A 12084-nucleotide genomic window follows, 5' to 3' on the forward strand; every position below is an offset into this window, starting at 1 on the left:
TTTTTATGTAATTTTGGACGCCATACTATACTATGATGTTTCTATGAAATTTTAGAGGCCATACTATACTATGACGTTTTTATGAAATTTTGGAGACCATACTAAGACGTTTTTATGCACTTTTGGAAGCCATATGACGTTTTTATGAAATTTTGGAGGCCATACTATACTATGACGTTTTTATGAAATTTTAGAGGCCATACTATACTAAGATGTTTTTATGAAATTTTAGAGGCCATACTATACTATGACGTTTCTATGAAATTTTAGAGGCCATACTATACTATGATGTTTTTATGAAATTTTAGAGGCCATACTACACTATGACGTTTTTATGAAATTTTAGAGGCCATACTATACTATGATGTTTTTATGCACTTTTGGAAGCCATACTATACTATGACGTTTTTATGAAATTTTAGAGGCCATACTATACTATGACGTTTTTATGAAATTTTAGAGGCCATACTATACTATGACGTTTTTATGAAATTTTGGAGGCCATACTATACTATAACGTTTTTATGAAATGTTGGAGACCATACTATACTATGACGTTTTTATGAAATTTTGGAAGCCATACTATACTATGACGATTTTATGCACTTTTGGACGCCATACTATACTATGACGTTTTTATGAAATTTTGGAGGCCATACTATACTATGACGTTTTTATGCACTTTTGGACGCCATACTATACTATGACGTTTTTATGAAATTTTGGAGGCCATACGTTTTTATGCACTTTTGGAAGCCATACTATACTATGACGTTTTTATGAAATTTTGGAGGCCATACGTTTTTATGCACTTTTGGACGCCATACTATACTATGACGTTTCTATGAAATTTTGGAGGCCATACTATACTATGACGTTTTTATGCACTTTTGGACGCCATACTATACTATGACGTTTTTATGCACTTTTGGAGGCCATACTATACTATGACGTTTTTCTGAAATTTTGGACGCCATACTATACTATGACGTTTTTATGCACTTTTGGACGCCATACTATACTATGACATTTTTATGCACTTTTGGAGGCCATACTATACTATGACGTTTTTCTGAAATTTTGGACGCCATACTATACTATGACATTTTTCTGAAATTTTGGAGGCCATACTATATACTATGACGTTTTCATGCACTTTTGGACGCCATACTATACTATGACATTTTTATGCACTTTTGGGCGCCATACTATACTATGACATTTTTATGACATTTTGGAGGCCATACTATACTATGACGTTTTTCTGAAATTTTGGACGCCATACTATAATAAGACATTTTTATGAAATTTTGGACACCATACTATACTATGACGTTTTTCTGAAATTTTGGAGGCCATACTATAATAAGACGTTTTTCTGAAATTTTGGACGCCATACCATACCATGACGTTTTCATGCACTTTTGGACGCCATACTATACTATGACATTTTTATGCACTTTTGGGCGCCATACTATACTATGACATTTTTATGACATTTTGGAGGCCATACTATACTATGACGTTTTTCTGAAATTTTGGACGCCATACTATAATAAGACGTTTTTATGAAATTTTGGACGCCATACTATACTATGACGTTTTTCTGAAATTTTGGAGGCCATACTATAATAAGACGTTTTTCTGAAATTTTGGACGCCATACCATACCATGACATTTTTATGCACTTTTGGATGCCATACTATACTACGACATTTTTATGCACTTTCGGATGCCATACTATAATAAGAAGTTTTTCTGAAATTTTGGAGGCCATACGTTTTTATGCACTTTTGGACGCCATACTATACTATGACATTTTTATGCACTTTTGGGCGCCATACTATATTATGACATTTTTATGACATTTTGGAGGCCATACTATACTATGACATTTTTCTGAAATTTTGGACGCCATACTATAATAAGACGTTTTTATGAAATTTTGGACGCCATACTATACTATGACGTTTTTCTGAAATTTTGGAGGCCATACTATAATAAGACGTTTTTATGAAATTTTGGACGCCATACCATACTATGACGTTTTCATGAAATTTTGAAGGCCATACTATACTATGACATTTTTATGAAGTTTTGGACGTCATACTATACTATGACATTTTTATGAAGTTTTGGACGCCATACTATGCTATGACCATTTTTATGAAGTTTTGGACGCCATACTATACTATGACGTTTTTATGCACTTTTGGACGCCATACTATACTATGACGTTTTTATGCACTTTTGGAGGCCATACTATACTATGACGTTTTTCTGAAATTTTGGACGCCATACTATAATAAGACGTTTTTCTGAAATTTTGGACGCCATACTATACTATGACATTTTTCTGAAATTTTGGAGGCCATACTATATACTATGACGTTTTCATGCACTTTTGGACGCCATACTATACTATGACGTTTTTATGCACTTTTGGACGCCATACTATACTATGACATTTTTATGCACTTTTGGGCGCCATACTATACTATGACATTTTTATGACATTTTGGAGGCCATACTATACTATGATGTTTTTCTGAAATTTTGGACGCCATACTATAATAAGACGTTTTTATGAAATTTTGGACGCCATACTATACTATGATGTTTTTCTGAAATTTTGGACGCCATACTATAATAAGACGTTTTTCTGAAATTTTGGACGCCATACCATACCATGACATTTTTATGCACTTTTGGATGCCATACTATACTACGACATTTTTATGCACTTTCGGATGCCATACTATAATAAGAAGTTTTTCTGAAATTTTGGAGGCCATACGTTTTTATGCACTTTTGGACGCCATACTATACTATGACATTTTTATGCACTTTTGGGCGCCATACTATATTATGACATTTTTATGACATTTTGGAGGCCATACTATACTATGACGTTTTTCTGAAATTTTGGACGCCATACTATACTATGACGTTTTTCTGAAATTTTGGAGGCCATACTATAATAAGACGTCTTTATGAAATTTTGGACGCCATACCATACTATGACGTTTTCATGAAATTTTGAAGGCCATACTATACTATGACATTTTTATGAAGTTTTGGACGTCATACTATACTATGACATTTTTATGAAGTTTTGGAGGCCATACTATGCTATGACCATTTTTATGAAGTTTTGGACGCCATACTATGCTATGACCATTTTTATGAAGTTTTGGGCGCCATACTATACTATGACATTTTCATGAAGTTTTGGACACCATACTATACTATGACATTTTTATGCAATTTTGGACGCCATACTATACTATGACATTCTTATGCACTTTTGGAGGCCATACTATACTATGACGTTTTTATGAAATTTTGGAAGCCATACTATACTATGACATTTTTATGCACTTTTGGAAGCCACACTATACTATGATGTTTTTATGCAATTTTGGACACCATACTATACTATGACGTTTTTATGCACTTTTGGACGCCATACTATACTATGACGTTTTTATGAAATTTTGGAAGCCATACTATACTATGACATTTTTATGCACTTTTGGAAGCCACACTATACTATGATGTTTTTATGCAATTTTGGACACCATACTATACTATGACGTTTTTATGAAATTTTGGACGCCATACTATACTATGACGTTTTTATGAAATTTTGGATGCCATACTATACTATGACGTTTCTATGAAATTTTGGAGGCCATGCTATACTATGATGTTTTTATGCACTTTTGGAGGCCATACTATACTATGACGTTTTTATGCACTTTTGGACGCCATACTTTACTATGACGTTTCTATGAAATTTTGGAGGCCATACTATAAGACGTTTTTATGAAATTTTGGACGCCATACCATACTATGACATTTTTATGCACTTTTGGACGCCATACCATACTATGACATTTTTATGAAGTTTTGGACGTCATACTATACTATGACGTTTTTATGAAGTTTTGGGCGCCATACTATACTATGACATTTTCATGAAGTTTTGGACACCATACTATACTATGACATTTTTATGCAATTTTGGACGCCATACTATACTATGACATTTTTATGCAATTTTGGACACCATACTATACTATGACATTTTTATGCACTTTTGGGCGCCATATCATACTACGACATTTTTATGCACTTTTGGAAGCCATACTATAATAAGACGTTTTTCTGAAATTTTGGACGCCATACTATACTATGACGTTTTCATGAAATTTTGGAGGCCATACTATACTATGACGTTTTCATGAAATTTTGGAGGCCATACCATACTATGACATTTTTATGCACTTTTGGACGCCATACTATACTACGACATTTTTATGCACTTTCGGATGCCATACTATACTATGAGGTTTTCATGAAATTTTGGAGGCCATACTATACTATGACATTTTTATGAAGTTTTGGACGTCATACTATACTATGACGTTTTTATGAAGTTTTGGGCGCCATACTATACTATGACATTTTCATGAAGTTTTGGACACCATACTATACTATGACATTTTTATGCAATTTTGGACGCCATACTATACTATGACATTTTTATGCAATTTTGGACACCATACTATACTATGACATTTTTATGCACTTTTGGACGCCATATCATACTACGACATTTTTATGCACTTTTGGAAGCCATACTATAATAAGACGTTTTTCTGAAATTTTGGGCGCCATACTATACTATGACGTTTTCATGAAATTTTGAAGGCCATACTATACTATGAAATTTTTAATGACATTTTGGACGACGTACTATACTGTGACGTTTTTATGACATTTTGAAAGTCATACTATACTATATACCATACTGTTTCTATGACATACTACAGTATGAGTTTTATCTTATGCCTTTTTTGGGACATGGGAATGAGAATGAGATGCTGTAATGCAGTATTTGCAGTACTGACCTGAGGAATGATGGTGATTCTGGAGCGGAGATCATGAAGGCCAATCTGAGCAATATTGATCCCATCAATAAGGATTTGTCCCTTTGCTGCTTCCAGAATCCGGAAGATCCCCAAAGCCAGAGACGACTTCCCAGCTCCCGTCCTTCCAACAATCCCCACCTGCAAATTAATTTTTTTATTCAATTACTATTCAGGCGATGAATTGATTCATTATATCATCATTAAGTCATACTCAGGTCAAAACCTTATGACTGACAAGAGGAAAAGTATTACATTTTGCTTTGGACTTCCAGACTGTGTGTTCTCCTGAAACATTTACGTTGCCTTGTAACGGATAATAACGTTTTTCTGACTCTGATCATTGCTGACCTTTTCTTTGTCCTGGATGTTGATGGAGATGTCATTTAAAGCCCAGTCCAAACCTTTACGGTACTGCAGTCCATAGTCTTCAAACTGGATGTTTCCAGTGGTTGGCCAGGAGGCTGGCAGCAAACTGTCCTCAAGGGTCCATGCTGCCTGGGAAGACACATCAGGTCAGGAGGGCTGGATGATCAATACCCACAGTTCCATGGTCAAAGTTAAGTATCAACATCATGTCAGTAAGAACTAGGACTGACACCTTGTGTTTGTATGCCTCCATGTCAAGTTGCAGTTATACTTTACATCCATGTCTGTCCAGACTAGTATGCTGCCATGACAGTTGACAGTGCTTCAAATATGGAAGTTGCAGCAAAGAAGCTACAAATTCTAGAACATGGATGCTTCACAAACATCTAGATCTATACAAGATCTATACAATCAGCACAGTTTCAAGGTGGACTCCCAAGATGAGAGTCACCCACTCAGTATCTGACCGAATGTCTCTTCTTCTGTTCCTGAGATATGAAATTTAGTAATAGCCAGAAAACAGTATGATGTTACAGTGAAGCTGACCTTGTCCTTTTGGATATAAAATATCATCAGTTTATCAGACATTTCTGTGAAATTTTGTCATAATCAGCATATGAACGCTTCAAGTATGGTCACAGTGACCTTTGACCACCATATTTGAATCAGATTATCCTTGCACGCAAGTGGATGTCTGTGCCCAATTTAAAGAAATTCCTTTAAGGCGTTATTAAGAAATCGAGTTCATGAGAATGAGACAGACGAGAACTCAAAGTGACCTTGACCTTTGACCACCAAATTTTTATTAGATCATTGTTGAGTCCAAGTAAAAGTTTGTGCCAAATTTAATGAAATGCCCTTACAACGTTATTGAGACATCACATCCACACCAATGGGACAGACAACCTGAAAACATAATGCCTCCGGCCGCGGCTATCGCCAGTGTGGAGGCATAAAAATTCAAACTAAAAACAGAGAACAACAGAAACATAGAAACAGCTTCTATAAACATGCTGCGAGAGATGTTGGACACTTAGCCACAAATTACAGTTTCCACGTTCAGCACAGACCTCTTTGAGTGTGTTGCCGTACTCTTTGACTCTCTCCACCGACACAATGTTGTTCTCCACATCAGTCCAGGATCGAACAATCCAGCTCAGGATTCCAGTCACCTGGAAACACACAAACACAAACGGCACCATCGTTCACTTTAAGATTTATTTCTTTAATGTGTTTGTCTCTCAGGTGACGTGGGAGGAGAGGTTCCTGTTTGACTCTGCAGAGACCAGCAAATTCAATTAACTTGCTGATTTGATCAAATCCTCCATTATCAAAATGCAAAAGGATGCTAAGTAGCACAAATATAGATACAAATCCAACAGGTGTCAGAGGGATATATATACTGATTGGGAAGATATGATGTAACCAAAAAAGCCAGCTGAAGGATAGCGTCTAGTTGTCATGCAGAAACTAGAAACCTTTTCTCAAAGCATAAGGAGTTTCTGACAACTTGATTTCCTTCTATATAGTAAGGGTTACTTTGGCAATGCATTCTCTACAAGAGTTTTTTTTTTACCTGGAGAGAGTGTGACACTGCCAATCCCACGATGCCTGGGCTGAGTTCATCCCGACCTCGCACAGACAGAATGGCTGCAGCCAACACCAACAGATTCCCCAAAAACTCCAGATTCACCGCCAGCCATCTGACAAAACCAATTAAATATAAGATTATCAGCAAACATTAAATATTATTGTTACATGAGAGTGAATTCTTGGTAGGGGGAAACAGCTCCCTTAAAGGGATACTTTGCCGAATTTTCAACCAGCTTTGTATCATAACAATGTGGGTAGTATAAGTGATTGACAAACTTCCCTCCATTTTACCAGCGCCCAGATTTCCTGGCTCATCTCTCTCAAACTTGGATCAAACAGTAAAAGTGGGCAGAACTGATTAAATATAAATCAAGATTCTGTTACTGTATTGCCTATTTCTCACCCAAATGTCTTCACAAACATATTTTAGTGCACTGTTTGGCTGTAATATGAGAATTTGTGTACAAGAAGTGGGCGCCATATTGTTTCCTGTATTGTAAAAACGGAGGCTGAAAACACGGAGATTAAATGGTAAGCAGCACTGATCAAATATGAACCAAGATTCTCTTATTTCTCGCCTCCAATGTTTTCAGAAACATATTTTGTCTTACCATCACACTGTAATTTGAATTTTTTTGTCACCAGCTGGCCGCCATATTGTTTCCTGTGGAAAAACCGGCAAGCTCACATTGCATCACTCACCAGCTGGAATGTTTATTGGTTCGATGCAGTGCATTCTGGTAATTGTAGGTTTTCTACCTGTTCAGCAAAAGCAAATATCACAGCCCCTTTTCTCTTTCTCTTTCTCTTGGTCACATAACACCAGTTTCAAAAGTATCTGCATCTGTCTACTGCATCGGGCACTTTTATGAAAAGACCATCTTTCCAACAGTGAAATACGTCACTTTACTGCAAAATTTTAAAAAAACATTTGGATATGATTTAAGCATGCACAGGCTGATGATGCACAAACCAACGCACTGCTGGGAAAGATAAATGGGTAGAGTAACCAATTTTGGGGCATCTTGCCCAGGGTAAGAAATCCTTGAGCTCTGAACGAACTATCTAACCAACTAAAATGAAGTAAAATCTACAAAGCCATGAAATAATTAAAGAAACGTCGGCACAAATTCAAAAATACATAAGAAAAAATTAAAAAAATGTAAAAATGTTTCCACTCCAGTGTGATTTAAGTCCTTTGAATGAACCTGGTGGCAACAAAGCGAGGGAAGTAAGCTTCCTGGTTGGTGTCAATGCGACGGTTGGCCCGTAGGACGAAGCATCCCTGTTCGCCAAAGGCACGGATGACGCTCGCACCCTGTACCGTCTCATTGAAGTGGCTGTAGATCGGTGAGCGACTAACGGCCTCCAGTCGTCGCAGCTGACATGACGACGCCACGTAGAAACTCTGAAGACATGAACCACAGACATTAATGAAGACAAGATGCTGCAGCTGAACCTCAGAGACATTCAGGCAATGTTCAGAAGAAACTTTTACCTGTATGAAGATGTAGACACAGGTGAGGGGGAGGAGCACCAGCCCTGTGAAGGGCGTGGCCAACAACAAAATGATGCAGACCTCCAGCAGCTTGAACAGGTAGCCCAGCATCATTTTCAGCCCGTCAGGAATCATGCAGTCGATTGCGTCGATCTCTTTGGAGAAGCGGTTCAGGAGGTTTCCGCTGGGCGTCACCTCGAAGAAAGACATTGGCGAGTGTAGGACGCTGTGGAGAAGGTCAGCGTGAAGGTGACGCGATGCTACGATACCACCCAGAGCGATGGCAAGCGTTGTCCCAAACATGGCCATCCCTAAACACCACAAGCTGATTTTAATGGGACAGTTTATCACAGAGCGTTGAGATCTGGTGACTACGAAGGCTAAAGCATTTGATTCACACTATGTTCATTACAATTAAACCATTCAGTGAGCCAACGTGCCCTGTGGATGGGGATGGTGTCATCCCACTCACTTACCTTACCCATCTGTCTGTCTGTGTGTATTGCTCATTAATGAGATGTATATGACCTCTGACCCACCCTGAGTGCAACCCAGAGCTGCGAACACACTCAGTTTCAGCTCGTGGTCGCTTTGCGTGCCGTTGACGGGCAGTTCGTCAGCCCACAAGCTCAGCCAATAGTTGTAGGCCAACGAAGCGGCCTGCTGGAAGGCACAGAGGAAGATGATGGTCATGATGACGGTCAGGCCGACAGTCCTGAAGTACTCTCTGTACATCTGCAGCTTCACCTGAGAACAGAAGACCTTAGTTATTCACACACTCTGTTGTCACGGTGGAGACGTTGTGCTGTTCTGAAGTTTTTCAAGTCCATTTAACCATCAATTTAAACATAATTTTACACAGTCAATAAAACACATGACACATTTTCCTGAAACTGTCTTGGTTAAAAAAATAAAATAAAATTAAAAAACGAGCCTTACTGTCTCTAGCAGGCCACTATTTAGCCTTTTTTGTAGCTTATAAACTGATATCCAAAGAAAAGTTTGGTCTCATTTTAAGCCTGGAGGGACAGTTCCACCAGCTGCAACTGCACAGTGCTCTGGTTGCCATGACCGCATCCTGGTTTTGTTCCGTCCGCTGCACGGCCAGTCAGCCTTCTGTTCTCAGTGCACTTTTCTAGTGGTTAATAATACTGACACAAACATACTAATATTGATGAGAAGAAGGACCCACCCTCCCTGTGTGAGCCTTGTCAACCTCTGTAAGCTTCCCAGCATCCTCAGCATCTAAGTCCTGATCAACAGCCTTCATCATCTGAACACTGGCACTGCTCATATCACAGCTGGAACACAAACAAATCAGCAGTGGATAAATCAACAGTGTAACTGCAGCGTGTGTCAGTTCATGAGAAAATATGACATCAGGGAAGCTTCAAGCAGAACAGGAACGACTTTTTAGAGTTTTAAAGCTTAACTTTCAGATGGTCAAGTTTTTCAGTAAAAAGCTCAGAGACATGTCAAACTTTCCCATCTTATCGATAACCATAAAAGTTTTTGTTTTTCCACTGTAATTAATGTGTGTATTATTTATGACACATAGGACTGTATTATCATTGTTACTAAAAATATTTAAAGGTGTGTTTGTGTTTATACTGTGTTCACAGTCTTTATACCTGATCAGTTGCTCCTGAGAAAGATCGATGGAGAAATCCGTCATACTGAGGCGAGACACTGACTTCCTGCTGCCTATAAATATTGTGTATACAAATATACACAATCATGCACACACACACACACACACACACACACAGAAATATACACACAAATGAAATTTAGGTTCAAAACCAAACATAACACAACATTACTGTAAATTACACTGCAGTTTGCGTTCTGCTACATCCACAGGTTCAAGATCAGTGTCACCAGTTCACTAGTCTCGCTCACCAGACCTTTCTCAAGAAAAGAAAGGTCTGGCTGGGCCCACTCTCACTTTAAGATTGGAGAAAAAAACGTCCCGGCTGCTTGTATTTCTTTCAACCAATCACAATCGTTCGGGGTGGTGCCACAGCAACGGTGCGCTTGCAAAAATATTGCTGGGGGGAAACAGGTTTTGGTGTAACACGCCCACAAAAATATCGCCTACAGGACGCGAACCATGGCAGAAAAATGGCTATATCCCCGCAAGATCAAACACTGCAAAAGTTAGTAAAGGACGTGTTGAAAACGGTTGAAAACTGCTACACAACCGGAGGTGGTAGGGCGGGACTTCGGCGGGTGGCTCGTTCCGCCCAATGAGAGGCTGATCTATGCAGCGAACTTCCGCTCACTCAGACTACTAGTTCAGTATCTGACCAAATGTCCCAACTTCTGTTCCCGAGATATGACGTTAAATATTGGGCAGAAAGGTTTTTTATGCAGAACATAATGATGTCACAGTGAAGCTGACCTTTGACCTTTTAGATATAAAATGTCATCACCTCATAATTTTATCCTGTTAGATATTTGTGTGAAATACAAAACATATTTTGTGAGGTCACAGTGACACTTGACCTTTTTACCACAAAATTCTGATCAGTTTATTCTTCAGTCCAAGTGGACGTTTGTGTCAAATTTAAAGAGATCAGCTCTGCACTCAGGATTTCAGGTAAATAGTCTATGATACGGTACTTGTTAAGGTTGCTTAGCAACCTCAGACGCAGCCTGCCACTGCGCTCATGAAAGCTGGCACAAAAAAGTTACAAGAGCAGCACTCAGCGCCCGACCTCGCATTTTCCAGGCAGTTAAAGATGCAGCATGTGTATGGCCTCTAATTTCCAGGGCTGGTACCTGCGGTTATTCCACAGGCTAGTTAATAACATGTTGGGCAGGAAATCCAAAGTGTGGGATCATTTTGAGAAGGTGAAGGACGAACCCAAGGTGATATGTAAACTCATCTTCATTGGTCGACTACAAACATGAATTCTGTATTCTCATGTCCATGATTTGAGGGGCGTTTACCTATGCTAATTAGGATCAACTTACATCACCTTCAGTTTACAAGGACAATGGGATTCATCATAATAACAACACAGGTGTGAACAATTCTGCCATGAATCTGATGTAAACTTTTCTTTGGACTTTTCTTAAGGACAAATTTATGAAAAAAATATGTTGGTGAATGAAGCCCAAAGTCTTACTCCTGTCTCTGGGGGTGGGGCTCTCTCTGCGCTGGTTTCCATTGAATCTGTGGATGAATTTGGCGAAGGTTCCTTTCCTGTCCATCAGCTCCATGTAGGAGCCCATCTCTGAGATCTGACCCTCCTCCATTACCAGGATCAGGTCTGCTTTAGACAGGAAGTTGAGGCCGTGAGTTACCAGCACCCGGGTCTAAAAAACACATCAGCACACACATTACACTTATTTAACTCCTTTATCCAAAGCAGTTTACAGTAAGGTTTATCAGTCTGTGGATGGCATGGAGTTGTCTGGATTACAGTGATACCTCGCTGCTTGTGTAAAAGCTCCATCAGCCCGGAGGTAAAAGAGAGTCCCTGACGAGTGAGGATCTTGTCAGGAATCTCTACTCTGGAGAAAAGCTGGTTTAAGGCATGCAGAACAGCTGGAGCGGTGCAGCTGTGTAGTGGATAGGCCACTAGAGAGCCGGACTCATAGTCACACAACCAAGATGTACTTGTGCACCCAGCTGCTCTTTACCAAAGGACCAACTATGTCCATGGCAACCCACCGGAGGAG

The 12084-nt window shown here is 38.9% G+C and overlaps 1 protein-coding gene across 2 annotated transcripts in view; it reads right to left on the bottom strand.

Moving 5' to 3' along the window:
• LOC117265948 (multidrug resistance-associated protein 1-like) overlaps positions 1–12084 on the bottom strand; it is a 32977-nt gene that overhangs the window by 1574 nt on the left and 19319 nt on the right. The window contains exons 18-27 of one of the 2 annotated variants that reach the window (XM_033640788.2): positions 11529–11718; positions 10026–10098; positions 9587–9695; positions 8934–9141; positions 8395–8705; positions 8105–8304; positions 6880–7006; positions 6374–6475; positions 5286–5432; positions 4917–5075 (exon numbers count right to left, since the gene is read on the bottom strand). In XM_033640788.2, coding sequence (XP_033496679.2) covers positions 4917–5075; positions 5286–5432; positions 6374–6475; positions 6880–7006; positions 8105–8304; positions 8395–8705; positions 8934–9141; positions 9587–9695; positions 10026–10098; positions 11529–11718 — 1626 coding nt within the window. Of the gene's footprint in view, positions 1–4916; positions 5076–5285; positions 5433–6373; positions 6476–6879; positions 7007–8104; positions 8305–8394; positions 8706–8933; positions 9142–9586; positions 9696–10025; positions 10099–11528; positions 11719–12084 lie in introns of those variants that run through there. The other variant, XM_078171372.1, reaches the window with a different exon arrangement.

This window comes from Epinephelus lanceolatus, chromosome 10 (genome assembly GCF_041903045.1).
Source record: "Epinephelus lanceolatus isolate andai-2023 chromosome 10, ASM4190304v1, whole genome shotgun sequence".
NCBI lineage: Eukaryota > Metazoa > Chordata > Actinopteri > Perciformes > Serranidae > Epinephelus > Epinephelus lanceolatus.